Genomic DNA, 16988 nt, shown 5'->3' on the forward strand with positions numbered 1-16988 from the left:
AAACATCCATATGAATTCTTTCAAATGGAAAAAGACAACTCACAAATTCAAAAGCAAAAGGTTTCTTAGCTATCTTTCCATGAATACAACCAATACACATCCTATGCACATCATCTATAGCATGAGATATTTGAGACTTAGCTAACATAACAGACAATACTTCATTTGTTGGATGTCCCAATCTTTAATGCCATACTGAAGACTTCACCAATTGTCCAATAAATGTTGCTGAATATGAGAATGTTGAGGCAGGGATATGAAACAATTCTCCAGGCTTAATCCTTCCTTGGTATAAAATTTGCTTTGCTCCTTGTCCTGCACAAAGAACACTATGTCATCACAAATAAACCAACATTTATTGTCTTTGCACAGTTGAGTCACAGATAAAAGATTAACTGCTATTGAAGGAACATGTAACACTTGGTTCAGTATTAGAGAACTGAAGGGTGTTTTTATCATAGTACTTCCAATATTATGAATTGATAATCCCTGATCGTTCCCAATTTTTATTGTTTATGCACCTTCAAATGGAGTTACATTGTTTAAACTCGCAATGTCAAAAGTCATATGATGGGATGCTCCAGTACCAAGAATCCATGTTGAATTCTGTGCAAAAGTCTCGGGTACATTATTCTGAGCAGCCATAGGATGGCCTTGATATAATGCTTGATTCTAATCAGAGATATTTGGATAAAACCCTGGAACTTGATAGGAATAATGTGCCATGAAAAGAGCTAATGTACTAGAATTGCCTTGTTACTGAGAGAATAATGAACCAGATGGAATTGGAGGCACGGATGAAGAAGTGGTGAATGTTGGTGCCTGAGAAATGGGTGGTTTAGGAGGTTGATATGCATAATTTCCCTTATGGAGTTGCACCCACCATGATATTGAGTTGCACCAGACCATTACCCAGAACCTGAATCAGTATTACTACTACCAACAAAACCAGTTCCATAGTCAAAGTTTTGACCAGGAAAATAAGAAGCACCTCCAGGTGGCTAAGAAGTGAAACATGGTGGCAAAGAACCATAAAGAACCTGAGTGATTCTTCCTCCAGTAGTTGACTCAACATTAGACGAATTAGAACTCGAAGCACCACTGTTAAGTTGTGAATTACCAGACAAACTAGATGATGCACTATTCATATACAAAGTCGACATGTTATTAGACAATGAATTAATCACTGTTTCATTTTCCCTTTCAGCACCAAGTAATAAAGCTCTGAACTTTTTCATTGAGTTACTAGTATCCCGAGCCAAAATTACAGTTCTTATAGTTGCATACTCCTTTGGCAGTCTAGCTAAAGCAGCAATAATGATATCATTATCTAAAACAAACTCTCATGCTGCAGTTAATTGATCCCTAATAGATTTAAGCCGAAGCAGATACTTATCCACCGAGTTTCCACCTTTTTGAATGGTATGTAACTCAGTCTTCAAATGATTAACACCAGTTTTTGACACAGAAGCAAATCTTTCCTCAAGACTCAACCAAGCATCTCTAGTAGTTCTACAACCAATAACATGTTCAATTGCATCACCAGACAATGTAGCAATTAACAGACTCAACAAAGCCAAATCTAGTGATTCCCATTCTTGATAATCTTCTGACACATCCTTACTTCATTTTTAGCACTTACAGTAAATTTGGGTGGACAATTCACAGATCCATCAAAATGACCAAACAATTTGTAGCCTTTCAAAACTGACTGAAACTGAAAAATCCACTTAGTATAATTGTTATCACTAAGTTTTATGGTTAACATACCCAACAAACCTTCAATTTTCACAGTAGACGAAACCATGATATCAATCTTCAACAAGAAACTAAATGTTCAAATCTTTCACAAGAATCACACACTGTAATCTTTATAATTCAACTAACTACAACAGAAATGGTTAGCATCGGCTTTTCAAACTCACAATCTTGATTAAGCAAATTCAATAGACATCGACCTTCTTGAAAGCAGTCAAATTTAGAAACTAAAACTTCATCGATTCACAGCAAATTTTCTTACAGAGACATTCTATCAAACAGTTTATCTGCAAGTTTTCAAGATAAGAGACTTTGCACCTGAGATCGCCTGGAAATTTGCACCATTGAATCTTGCAGACCATAGCCTAAGAACTCACCTCGAATAGCCAATCACTTCAGAAATTTCAGAACATACCTCGAAAAGCCAATCACTTCAGACAACACAGATATAGTGGAAGATTCACCCCGAATCGCACCTCGGCGATGATACCATGATAACAGTACCAAGAAACTAAGAAGAATTTCAATGGTATCGAAAAAGAAGAAGAAGAAAAGAACGAAAGAGAGAAAGCACACTAAATCAGAATTGTTTTTCATTGATTGCACATAGTGCTAACATACCGGTACATATAGAGAATTCCTAACTAACTAACTTGCCTATGTGACTTATCCAATCCAACCATACCTATTGTATCTATCCTTATTTCTTCATATCAACCAATAGCCTGTTGACATCTGTTATTAGATATAAGTCCAACTTTTTTAGACAATATTGTTAAAAATAGTCCAGTTTATTCATTTTAAGATTGCTTTATTATCAATTATTATCTTTTTAATAATAAAATTGCAAAATTAGATTTTTTTTTCTAATTATTTCTTCTTAATTTTTGTTATTATTTCTTGTTCTACTTCCTGTACTAAACCTCATTTATAGATTTTATTTTTAATTTTTATAATCAATCTTTATTACAAGTTAATTGTATTTATCAACCTAGCTACATAATAGATTAATGCATCTTTCTTATAGGTATATTATGTTTTTGTACCTTTTAGTTATATTTTAAATATAGGCAAAATATACATTGATATATTTGTTATTGGAGTTAGGTCGCATATTTTCCAAATGAATTTGTGCTAGTATATTAGTTTTTTGTCAAAGGTAATAAGTAAATTTATTGAAATTAGAAGATTTTAATTTATCTTTAATACATTTAAAAGATATAAAATGAATATAAAAGGAATAAAAATGGAGAAATGATAATATTGGACTTCATCTAATTATCATGTTGTCTTTCGGATCCATATTGAAATGCCCCCCTATTTTTAATTGTTGAATCCATTTTGTATAGTGTCTTTTTTTTCTTTCTATAAACTTGACGCTCCTTTGTGTTGTGTTGTGTCATAACTTTGTGTCTATGTCCATGCATTGTAGCATTAGAGACTTGTAGCAATTGAGAACACAAGAACATGGCTACCCATTTTCCAGTACATTGACACAAAAAAATTCACCACATAAATAGATTATTTTTGGGTATTGATCACCGCACTAAATGTTTTGTCTCACCCAACATGGGAATCAAACTCAAAGATTGAAATCTCTTTTGCCCAAGTTGATCTTAGAATGTGAATCGAATCCAACTAACCAATTATATATTTACGGTGGAAAACTAGAGCTTAAACTTTAAAGTACTAGAAGGTCAGTCCTTATTAGTTGTTTCACAATCCCGCATCAATATTTCTTAAATAAATGTGTATAATATGCTCATCATGGAAACCCTTTTAAGATCTTTTGGTAAGCATGAAGCTATGCCTGGTTCATATGATGACAACAATTAGAGGGAATGCCCAACAAGCACTTTACAGAAAAGCCAGTGTGGGGGTGCATGTGCACTAAAATGTTGCGGGTAACATCAACAGTGATGCTACACTTCGGACGACAAGATTTTCAATATTGTCCCAATTTACAAGTGCTTTTGAGTGACCAGTCAATGATGCAAAACCAAACTTGGGAAATGAGAAACTTGGTCGTTTTGCTTGGTTTGCCGTGCAATTTATTTGACCATTCAAAGTAGCAAGTTTTCATATTTCTGAACGTGCAGAGCAAAATGATGAAAGCAATGATGACTTGAAGATGATATCATCTTATTGTCATGTTTCAAGATTGAAAGTTCTTTGTTTTTCGTAAGTAATAGATGGACAGTCAAGATGAAAACCAATTTCCTGTCTGTGGAGTTTAGGGACTGTGGTAGAGCAAGAAATTCATTACAGGAAGGATCTTTAAGCTAAATAAAGGAAATTAAAAAAATAGTTACAAATATAATTAATTGGAGAACGATTAAAGGTTTTTTTTGGTTGTTTTGTATTGTCATGGAAAATTTTAATCAAACAAGACGGATGGAGGTTTAAAATTTGTATGAAAATTTTAGTATTGAGAAGAGTATATCATTAGAAAAGGGTTTATTTACGAGCTTTAATAAAAAAGGATTAACATACTAGATCATAACAAAAAGTTAAAGTCATGCTAACTCAAAACTATGACTATGAGATTTTTTTTTTAACATAATTGGTTTGGGAAAAAAAAGAAGCCAAAAGGTAGTTATAAGTAGGCCTAGCAAACGGGTCGTGTCTGTCATGTTCATGTCATTTTCGGATAAAACATGTTATATTAACGGATCGTGTTATGTCACACCCGTTATCTTAATGGACCCTTGCAGTAGAGTTGTACCTTAATTTCATTTTTTTGTTTAACAATATTAACTCGAGAAGCATTAGATTTATGAGAATAAAAGATTTTTTTTTTCTTTATTTCGAATCAATAATACAATGAATGATGAAATTTTATGGGCAAAGAAAATAGAGAACTTTAATGAAAAGCTCTCGGTACTGTTCATTTTTACAAAAAACCACATTTTTACACTAAAAATTCAATTTTATTACTATTCACTTTACCCATTATTTTGTTTTTATCGTTAAAACTTAAAGTTTTCAAGTTCTTTTCATTAATTTTTCTAAGAAAATATGAGGCCTAATTTAAGTAAGAGCCTAAACACATGGCTTATTCACCTCTGGGCCGTCTTTGGCCTAACCGAAAAATAAACATAAACTTAAACAATAAGGGGGTTATATGTGGAGCTTTCACCATGTTGGAATCCATCCAAGTTGGTTTGTATTTTATTTTATTTATTTACTTGCTTTGATGAGAACACGATTATGCAAACAAAACTCATACGCATCAGCTGCAACTGCAGCAGCAATTTGGGAAGGAGGATTCTCTATCCTCATATTCTCGTTCATTTCCTATCTCTCCTCTCACATATTATATTTTGTCTTATTATTTAAAAAAAAAATCAATATAAAATATTAACGTAGCTTAACCATGACCGTTCAAATAGAAGGATATGGAAGAGTAGAGAGATTAGGAAGGTAAAGAATTTTCTGCAATTTGGCATCTTAATCTTGTGTGGATTCCATGACAGAGACTGACTGAGTGACTGCAGATCTGGCTACACCTGATACGACACAGAAATTCATCGAGTTTTTGGAACAGAACTGTCAGACGTCTTTTAGGGTTTCTTCCACACATACAAACTCAAATACTATTCATTACACGTATAAAAACATAGGAGGAAATTGTTAAACTGACTTAAAAAAATAAAAAAATAAAAATAACATCAGTATTTAACAGACAAATGTTATTAGTTAATATTTTGATCTGTTCCCACGACTGGATCAAGAAGTCATTTGGATGTGGGTTTTAAAAAACTGATACGATTCAATGCAAAGAACAAAGATATACAATTTCTCTTTCCTTTTCATTTTTCCCGATTTCAATTGGGAATTTTAAGGCTTCAGCATCTGATGGCTTCCCAACTATTTCTTTTTCTTCTAGAAATTCTGGAATTTTTGTGTGATTCTTGCATGCACGGACACTCTGAAATCCCAAATTGCCAGAGTGTCATGGTTTGGACACAGTCAAGACACGGCAAGGGCTCTTTTGTAAATTTCAAAAATATTTTGGCGCAGCTTTGGAATATAAAAACTTGGGGCGGTTTTGTTAACATAAAAACATTTTGAGGGCAGTTTTTGTAAATATTAAAATTTACAAAACTTAAAGTTTATAAGTTTGGGGGCAGCTTTGTAAATATAAATCTCATAGACTCCAACATTAGAGGTAAGCATTTTATATTTTGGTTGAATTTTGTGTATCTTGAATTTTCGCCGACTATTGTCTACTCCAAAGATAATAGAGGTTGATTAATTTGATTGGGTGTGTGTTGTCTTTAAGATATATAATATTTATTGTAAATTTATTATATTTTAATTGTTGTGTCTTATCATTGTCCTTATTTTTTGAGATTTGCCGTGTCATCATGTTTGCGTGTCACGTGTCGCCATATTCATGTCCATGTCTGTGCAACAGGTGTGAATGCCTTCTAATACTCAGTTCAGGCCTATCACTTTCTGCAATTTGCAGAAATTACAGTGAACTTATGATGAAGAAATCAAATTAGTTTATGTTAAGCCTGTTGGAGTAAGTTGAATTGGGTCTGGTTTTGGTTTGCCATCAAAACCCACTTATTTGAAGGCCAATCCAGTTAGTCAATAAAAATATAGAATGCTAACATAAATTAAGGCGCTGCGATGACTCCAGCAAAGGGAAGAAAAAAAATGCTTTGAATAAGTTTTTTCTTTCTTTTCGTAAAATGTGAGGCCCCCACAACAACTAAAGAAATGGTGACTACATATTTACTTATCCGTAATCTGAATCAAAATAATAATATTATAATTACAAATTACGCATATGTTTACTAACCATACGGAAATGAAAACCTAAGGGGCCAACAAAACATGGAAAGATTTTTCAGTGTGTACGGAATATGAGCACTTACACCAAGTGTCATTATACAAATGGACACTGTTAGAAAATAGGGGCTGCCCTACAAAATCTTGCCGAACGAACCACATTTTGTCAACCAAATTAGGTTCCATTCTCGTTCAGGTATGTTCGAAGGATGGGCGAGGGTTTTGAGGCTCGAGCTGTATCCCCGACCGAACATAAAAGTCAAGCAACCGTGTTCAATTCAGTGCGGCGCATGTTTTGTGACGTTAGTAGCATGGAATTGGTGAATGAAAATCGGTTTTAATTTTTTCTTGGTTCTAATTTTAGATTCCATTTGTTTGAAAATTGGTTATCAAACAAGCTTTCAGTATTCCAAAAAAGTAAAAAGGAAAAACTCACCCTTGATTCGGCTCGAAAGGAAAAATGAAAAATGAAAACTAAAAACTTAAAAACGAAATAGCAACCCTCTTTATTCAGCAAGTAGTCGAAGAAATGGATTTAGTTGGGACGGCTTTGTAGTCAAACGTTGAGGCACTGGTGTAGTCCAGAAAAAGCACACTACACAAGACCTTCATTTTTCATTGAAAAAAATATAACACGCGGTAACGACATAGTTCAATCCAATATGATCAACCAAAGTACAGCTACAAAACGTTGGATGGACAGAGAAAACCATACATACATGGCGTGCCGTAGCTACGAGGTACCGTGTTTTTACCCCATTAAACGATTGCAGGGGCAAACGAACATACCCATCCCCCCCTCCATGATCCGACTTGTATGGCACCCAAGCGAAAAGGAGCCCCGTCTAAATCAAGGGACCCTAACAATAATCACAAAAGAAAGCAAAGCAGATGATGTGCCGGAAAAGACCGAATTACTTCTTTTGCATCAACAATCCAAATGACCAAACTTGTCTATGCTTTCACTCATTCCCCAAATTTATGGAACCATCCTTCATCAGCTTTATGCTTAGACTGTTGAATCTCCCTCTTGAGTAATGCCGAGAAGCCTTTCTCCAATCTGTCCCGGTTTTCATCATGGCGACAAATTCTTCATAGCTGATACGCCCGTCCTGCATCAACAAATCAATAACATCAGTTTTCATCACAAGTTGACTGAGAAAACGAGAGTTTGTCATCACAATATCATAGTAGGTGTAACAAGCAATTCCTCCTCGGGTCCTCACCTTGTCTGTGTCCACTTCTTGAAATATGTCATTTGCTACATCTGTACAATCATCTGCCCCATCTTCCATCAATGCATCCCGGAGCTCATCTGGCTCAATATAGCCGTTGCTGTTCTTGTCGAAGTAGGAAAATGCCTTGTGAAGATGCTCATCATTTGCCATTCTCTGTAGGTGGAGGGTCACGGCAATAAATTCTCCACAGTCCAGCGTACCCTTCCCATTAGTATCAACCTGTTACCAACAAACTAGCCAAATTAAAACCAGAAGAGACTGATACACCAATGGAAATTATGTTTCCCATTCAGTACTTTCGAAAAAGGGAACATGTTGCAGGCACAAAGGTCATTGAAAATCAATGACACTGCCATAACTAATCTACCAAACAAGGCATGAAACCATGAAAACAATATAAATACACCAAGATATGCTTTATCATCACCTTCGCCCACTGTTCCTTTTCCCTACAACTACATTACCTTTCCCATCAAAACATTAATTTGCATTCAAAGTGAAAGTTTAGGGTTTAGAAATCTGGGGCCCATGTGGGGATGAATGTCTCAAACAATCTAAGAATGCATCTAGTATGGTAGCACCAATCTCTACGAAGGAATAATTTATAATCGGACCTATGGATGACTTAGTCATATTCGTTAGAAGAAAAATTTGTTTCCTAGGACTGCCCTTGATCTTATAAAGTGCATAGGTTGAATTTGTTAAATACGTAATACATGAATATCTAACCCAAAAATTTAAAGTCATTAGGTGCAGAGACTCATTTGATACTTCACAAATGTTGTATCTAACTAATGTGCATTTGCTTTATCACCCCCACCCTAAGAACATGTCTAATTAATATAACATTAAACCCTTTAAACAGAATGGATTGGAGGATAGGTCTTGGTCTATTAAACAAATTGAGAACCATGTAAGGATCATTAGCAATATAACTTAATTGCTTGATGTATAATGGATTATATAATAGTTGTGATGCTAGAGCTAATTTCGATAAGAGTTAACAATGAAGCAATACTCACTGCTTCAATAAGCAATTGAATGTCAGAATCGGCAAGCTGGGATCCAAAATTCCGAAGTCCAGATTTTAATTCTTCAATTGAAACAATTCCATCATTATCAGTGTCTATCTTCTTAAACATCTCCTTACTGTCTTCAACTTCATCAACGGAAAAGAAATCTGCAATAACCTGTTTGAAGTTCCACATAAATTAGCACTTGCATTGAAACATACTACTTATACACTAAACATATTAGAAAGTTTGTAAGTGCGATCAACCAACCCTCAAGGCCTTTCTTTTGAATCTGTTCATCATTGAAAACTGCTTAAGCCTTGACTTGACAACATCTCCAAGGGGAATGTTCGGTGCTTTCTTAGCATTTTGGAGCCAAGGATGCTCTGAAAAAAGGAGAAACTATGACATTAAGTACTAACTTAAAGCAAGCAAGAGACAACTACATGTTCTTAATTCTTATACAGGACAAACAATAAAAAAATTCCTATAGTTCTTGACCAGTGATCTAGGGGAAAACAAAAGCATTCCTCCATTTGGTGACTGTCATATTGTCATCCTTAAAAATCAGAAATGTAGCTATCCACATCATTGCATTGTTTACGCATGTCAAAAAATTTCTCTAATGAACCAAGATACCCATCTAGAGTTTTGTTAAAAGCAGTACTTGATATAATATGAAGAATACATTAGCCTTTTTAACAGCATAATCTCCTCATAATATAAACAAGGGAGCTTGCTCAGTTGCCACATTAAAAATGTGCAATGGATCCCTATCACAAAGTATATGAATAACACAAAGAGATTCAATACCAAGAACTTGCTTCGCAGTCAATCGTAGCTTTGGGTCTGGCTCCAACATTTGCCTAACTAAACCCTTGGCACTCTCCGAAATATTGGGCCATGGATCACGCTTGAAATCTATCAGCCCACGTAGAATTGCCTGTGCAACCCCTTGTTCAGACTCTGCATAGAAGTACACAAGGTAAAATGGAAGTCTTTACAGAGCAAACTCCCCTCCCTGAGGGGGTGAGGAAGATATTAGAGAGAAAGAGATTAAATGGGAGATATAATTACCAGCCCAAAAGGGGGGCACCCCACACAACAAAATATACAGTATAACTCCTGCACTCCATATATCTATTTCTGGCCCGTAATTCCTCTTGAGCACCTCAGGAGCCATGTAGTATGGACTTCCAACAATTTCTGAGAACCTCTCACCTAATTTTTTTTGTAGAAGTTAATAAGTAAATAGCAACATTCATACATATGACAAGAAAATGTTCCACAATTAGCATACTTTGGAAGGAAAAAAAAAAGCAGAAATTCATGCTTGCAATGTTGTAGTTATCAATAACAGTTACAATTCTTCAGAATTTGCTGCTTACCACACACAATAGGTATTAGGAGAAATATAGTTATTTTGGACTTTTTGTTCACAGTTAAATGATATTGTTGTAACTCGCAGCATTTACACTTCATAAAGTCTTTATTTCACATCAAATAACGAAAAGCTTATTTCTTCAAACATCCATGTTTTGGTTCTTGTGTATCCATTTCTTCAAACCCTCATGTTTTCCGTTTAACAAAAACTTATTTCTTTCAATGTCTGTTTAGCACTGTTAACCGGCTTACTCTGTTGGCAGCTAATTTGAAGAACTATTTCAAGTTTTGTCATTACATGAATGGAGCGATATCAGAGTTTTTTTTTCCTAACTCATTTCAGAAGAGAACTTTAAATTCCAGCCTCAAGTACCTAAGGTCTCTTTAGCACTATTTGCTGACATACACAAGGAATCTACAAGATTGGAGCATCAAAGACAAAAAAATCTTTGGAAGGAATGTATGTGTGTGACAAGTCCAGACACAAGTGTTCAACAATGCAACTTCCCTAACAGGAACTGAGATAACAAGGTTACAAGTTTATTATTATAACCTTATTATGTTAATTGTCAAAGTCCTTCATCTCTTAAACTCCCACACTTTGTTTTAACTTGGTGTCAATCCCTTAATTCTCTGGTGCATTACAGCAAACCCAGCCAATACATTTTTCCGCACATCGCCCCTTTAGACTTGCTTATCAAAGTAACAAATAAAGCCAAACGCAGTTCATATATTGTAACTTTAACTTGTACCAAGCCAAAATGAATGCTTTTGCTACACATTCAAACCTTCGATTGCAACGATGTCAATTTTGAAATATGACTCTTTTAACTAAGAGCTGAAAAGGCAATCACTTTCGCAAAGTATTGGACAACAGATTAAACAACCAAAATGCAAGTACTCTACTGTCTAACTACTATAAATTATGGTCAACCTCAGTTCAACCTCAGTCCAACCTCAGTCCAAGACTTACGAATCGCAGCACATTCTACATAACAGACAATTCATTGAAGATAAATAATCCATACAATTCATTACCCAATCATAGTAAGTCAACTAAGTATCAAGCGTAGTCAATCAAAACATTCGAAGATAATATGTACATACATACATACATACATACATACATACATACATACATACATATATATATATATATATATATATATATATGTGTGTGTAATTTCAAAAACCCTAAAAGCTTCAATTTGAAGCTTAGCATCGCAATTTCAAAAACCCTAAATTCGAATTCGAATCGTACCTGGCTTGAAGAATATAGACAAGCCGAAATCAATGGCCTTCAGAGGCGAATTCTCCTTCTTGTTTGCGAACAGGAAATTCTCCGGCTTCAAGTCCCTATGAATCACTCCATGCTTGTGGCAGAGCTGCACAACCTCAACAATCGTCCTGGTTACCGCCGCCGCGGCCCGCTCCGTATAATGCCCCCTCGCCACAATCCGATCGAAGAGCTCACCGCCTTCGCACAACTCCATCACCAAATGCACGGCGTTCTCGTCCTCGCAAGCCTCCTTCAAACTCACAATGCTCGAATTCTTCGGCAAGTGCTTCATTATCGCCACTTCGCGCCGCACATCCTCGACGTCCACAGCGGTCCTGAGCTTCCGCTTCGAAATGCTCTTGCAAGCCAAAAGCTCACGACTATGGCGGTCAATACAGAGGTACGTGACGCCGAACTCCCCCCGGCCAAGCTCCCGATCCACCAGGTACTTCTCCTCTACATTCTCCTTCGGCACGCCGGTCAACACCGTCGTCGGTGCCTTCTTCCCGGCGTTGGAGTCCCTCCTTCCTTGATCGTGCCCGGAAAAGTTAGATTTCACGTCCTCTCTAGCGACGGCGGCCGGAGATCTGCAGCAATTTCCCATTGCAACGCCCACGGTCGGTAGCTCTGTACAGATCTCGCCAAAACCCTAACTAGCCCTGGGCGAGCTAGGGTTTCACATGATAATGCCGAAACCCTAAGCCTGGAGGTAGAGAGAGAAAGTAGCAGAGAACTCCTGAACTGTGAAATCAAAGTAAGTTTTAGAGAGAGAAAGAGAGAAAATTGGAAAAGTGAGAGTGAGGGTGTACGGTGGACCGTTGCTGTAGAGAGAAGAAGTGAGGTGTGATGGTGTTTTGGAGATTTAATTATTTTACGAATTTAATTTTGAATAAAATACTAAACATTTGGAGAATATTTTATGTTCTTCTTTGGTTCTGCGATTTTTGTCGGGTAATCGAGCAGGAGGGTTTAAACGGTCGGGAACGGGACGGAAAGAGTGGAAAAACGGAGAGAATGAGTAATAACGAGAGTAACTTACGTGTAACAGATACAAATCAAGCTAGTAATATATTTTAATTATTTCTAAAATAACTTCTTCATTGATAATGTACTAAGTTACGTTATAGGATTTTTTATATTTTTTTAAAGGGAAAATTAGAATCTCCTACAATTTTTATATATCATTTAGATTAAACATCCGTGCTTTTTTAAAATTTGATTAAAGTGCTTTGACCAATAGTTACCTCTATTTTTTAAAATTAAAATAATTTTTGAATTTATACTTTTATCTGCACGATGCACTTTTTCTTATTTAGTGGAGATATTAGTAATTAAACTATATTTTCCCTTCTTCCAAATATGTTTTTTCGATCACAGTTTTTTTTTTTTTTGGGTATGCAAACATTTAATATTATTTTTTTTCCAAATGGTTTTTTCTTTTTCAAATAGTTGGTGATCAACATAAAAGCTCTGTGTAATTTTTTCAATTTTTTGTGAAATTATATTTTTTTTTTTTGTTTTTTTTAAGTATAGTTGTTGACAAATTATTATTAGGTACAATACATTACGTATATATTATCTGCGGGTACGTTTGAATTTACTAAAATCATTAATTGGTACGTTTAGTTGCAATTTTGGTACATTTGATTTGATACATATTGTTAATATTGGTACATTATTTTTATTTTGGTACGTTTATAGTATTCTCAATCCTATTTTCTCTTAACGTACTAAAAGAAAAACTCATTTTGGTACGTTTGATTTTGGGGGATTGAAAATTATTTTAAACTATTTTGGAAAAAAAACATCTTAAATCGTAGATAATTATTGCTAAATTGTAGCATTATTGTGAAAATAAATTGAATCTAACCAACTTTTTTTTTTTTTTACAATTATCTCTAATGGAGGAGAGTGTAATCAAAAGGCTAGATTATAGGAAATTTGTTACAATATAATGTGCATATAGCACCAAGATTATGATAAAAAAAAGTTTAATCAAATCATTAAAAGGCATGGATGTTTGATCTAGAAAATTCAAAACTGAGGCGCCTATATCAAAATATCCCTTTTTTAAAAGGGAATTACTTGGTGGTTTGGTTATGGTAGCTAACTTTTTTTAGGGCCGAAAAACTCACAGAGTTATTTCAGCATTTCTTCGGCTATCATCTTGTTATAGAATTGAACACGTTCCATATAAATTAACGTTGGGGTTGTTTATAATTATTTATTTACTTGGGAATTAATTAATTAATAGTGTTACTGTTGGCCTTGGGTGCAATTTAATTAATTTTTGTTATATTTGACCCAACGCGTGTCGCTAGAAGGCAGAGAGGCCAGAGGGTAGAGCCAGAACAGACAGAATGATAGGGGTTAATTAAATAATCAAATTTATTTCCGTTCCCCTAAACTTTTGGCTATTGATTATACTGCCTCAATTAATTAGAGAATTTGCATTTCTATCTCAATTCTTAAATTCTATTACATATTTTGTGTAATTTTTAGACCCTATTTCCTCCACCCTCTCATTATGTTCTTCTCAAAATGCACAAACAAGATTGATGGCGTTTTGGGTTTCTTATGTTTGTGTCTGTAAAGTAGAATAGGAAAGAATTTTATGTGGATACTACGCTACTCATTATACGTTACATGCTAGTAACGTGATCAGTTATTGTGAAAGAGATGTTATATACGCTTGTTGTCTAGAAGAGTTTTATGTGATGTAAGAGTATGACAATTGAAAGTTTTAACCAGCTACTTACCATTTTACGTCTCAAAACAACCTTTGCTTTTTGTTTGGTTGAAAACATCCTTTGCTTTTCTTTTTTTTTTTCATAATTAATTATGGATATAAAACAGTGCAATTAGTTTTTAAAAGGAAAACGTGAAACAACATGAATAAAATAAATAGTTGCTGAGAATTGGAGACTAAAATATCCATCAAGGAGATAATGCCATAATTGGTAAAAAGAAAGAAAGAAAGAAAAGGAAAAAAACTCAAGCAAACAAGGAAATATGCTAAGCAAGGTAACGTGCAAAAATGGAAACAATTAATTGAACTCTAAACTTTTTAAATCGTTATTTCAAAGCAAGTCCACCAGAGCTTGACAGTCCGGCACCTAGCTAAAACCCTCCAACCCAAGCCAGGTCATAGGCCGGCCCAAAATCGACAGACTAAAGAACTGGCCCATCTGACATCATGCTAACCCCAACATGACATCGTAGGGCATTTGAAATTTTTTTTGTGCCAAGCGGGTGGGAAGCACGCGCGACTGGGAGCGCGTCGCTGACAAGAAATCAGAGGCGGGGCCCGCATGCGCAGGCGCACTCACCGATCAGATGGGTAGGCCACGTGGGCCATTAGATTTCCAATGGCTAGTTTTCTGGACCGTTGGATTTTCAACAGTAAAAAAATTTTGAATTTGAAATCCAGCAGCTAGATGACGTGGCGTGTTCTAGGCCGTCTGATCCAAAGATCAACGGTCCATGATTTTCAGGCTTTAAAAAAAACCCCAACTATCAAAATTGTTACCATTCGCCATGTGTCATACTTATGGGCTGTTGGATTTGAATATTTTTTTTCAAATCCAATGGTCCAAATTAATTCACTTAATAAAAATAAATAAAAAATTATTAAAAATTGTTAAAAATACAGAAATTTAAAAAAAAAGATTAATTCAGCTTTTTTGACTGTGAGCTAACCTCAAGGACTTCGTAGGGGTTTTGTTCTCTCACCATATACAACATAGGGTTTTTGTTTCGATACAAGCAATAGTATAGGAAAATAGACTCAAATATATGACCTTGAATTTAGTTGTAAATGTTTTTAACCATTTAAGCTACAACTACAAGTAATTGAACCCTAGAACTTTTTTAATCGTTATTTCAGCTTTCTTAATCATGAGCTAACCTCAAGTGCTTCGTAAGCGCTTCGTTCTCTAAATATATACTACATAGGTTTTTTGTCTTAATACAACCGATTGTACGAAAAAAGAGAATCATATATGACCTCGAATGCAGCTGTAAATGTTTCTAACCATTTAAGCTACAACTACAAGTAATTGAACCCTAGAACTTTTTTAATCGTTATTTCAACTTTCTTAATCATGAGCTAACCTCAAGTGCTTCGTAGGCGCTTCGTTCTCTAAATATTTACTACATAGGTTTTTTGTCTTAATACAACCGATTGTACGAAAAAAGAGAATCATATATGACCTCGAATGCAGCTGTAAATGTTTTTAACCATTTAAACTACAACTACAAGTGCGTTAAGTTTTATCGTAAAGATAAAGGAAGGTGTTGGCCTTGAATTATAATACATAGGTATGAGTGTTTAAATGAGATAAAGGAGAATAATTGGAGCACCATGAGAAAAGCCAAACACAAAAGAAAGTGAGTGCGAGAATTAAGAGAAGATGTTGCTTGTTGTCTGTGGATTAGAGATTAAAGTGGGCCTTCTTGTCAACGTCTCTCTCCCTTTGAGTGGGTCTCATTTGACACTCTACCAACTGGCTTTCAACTTTTTTTTTCTGATTTTGCTTCCAATTTGCTTTTGCTTCCCTAGAAGAACTTGATTTGTGGGGGCTTAAATCAATAATATTCAATGATCGGTTTGAATGTTATGGGCTTTATGTGAATTGCTGGGTCCGATATGTTGTATAAAACAAGGTTACATTTCCAATTTTGATTGTAATTATTTGTTCAAAATGTTGGGTGAGGAGGAAAAGCGATTATGGCATAAGTGCTTCTGTAAAGTTGGAACAAAAGCACCATGCAAATGAGTGAAGATCCTCTCTGGATCTCTCTGTCCAGAGCCTAAAGATCCGGAGATTTGAGCCGTAGTAGAGAGAAAAAGAGCGCTTCGAACCTTTAGTTTGTGTAAAGTGGGCCAGTAAAATTGTTAATTAATGAGGATTACAGGAATTAAAATGACTGGTCCGGATTACCAAATCCGTCGGCTCCATACACAGAAATCCAAATGTCAATTCCATGCAAATATCACAACAAAGTACATTATGGGAAAGACTCATGCAACTCTGGTTAATTACTTAACACCACTGAAGAACGTCACATTGCTATTCAAGTATCAATATTTATGAAATGAGTTGAAGAGGAAGTGAAATAAAACTTAGGCTATCTCGGTTGCATACACCGTCTCTTCTAACGTGAATCTCACCTCACGCACAACTTTTCAATTAAGTTTTATATATCAAGATTGGAGATGCAACTGAAATTCCGACTAGATGTGCGTAGGCATGAACTTATATAGTGTCCACCAAAATTAATAACTTACATGCAGTCGGTGTATACGTATCGGTCAGCTATTACTTGTATTTATCTTTCTCATCATGTGATATCTCGTATCCACAACACCGACTTCATGTCGTTTTTCAGTTCCGCAAAAAAATCATAGGTAAGAAACGAAAAGAAAAGAAAAGGTTATGACATAACAAATGCAGTCCCTACTATCTACCAAAATACTGTTGTGGTGAGAGGCATGTGCTAAATAGGTCAGTT

General features: G+C 35.2%; 1 protein-coding gene across 1 annotated transcript; it reads right to left on the reverse strand.

The window, feature by feature from the left end:
* Nucleotides 1–7201: 7201 nt before the first annotated feature.
* LOC126593632 (calcium-dependent protein kinase 13-like) lies at nt 7202–12334 on the reverse strand. Its single transcript, XM_050259727.1, has 7 exons — nt 11457–12334; nt 9890–10033; nt 9626–9778; nt 9083–9198; nt 8822–8989; nt 7788–8018; nt 7202–7673 (listed from the first exon to the last, which is right to left on the reverse strand). Exons 1-7 carry the CDS (start codon nt 12076–12078, stop codon nt 7524–7526), a joined length of 1584 nt encoding a protein of 527 aa, XP_050115684.1. The 5' UTR covers nt 12079–12334; the 3' UTR covers nt 7202–7523.
* Between the last annotated feature and the right edge of the window lie 4654 nt (nt 12335–16988).

Source organism: Malus sylvestris, chromosome 12, assembly GCF_916048215.2.
Source record: "Malus sylvestris chromosome 12, drMalSylv7.2, whole genome shotgun sequence".
Lineage (NCBI taxonomy): Eukaryota > Viridiplantae > Streptophyta > Magnoliopsida > Rosales > Rosaceae > Malus > Malus sylvestris.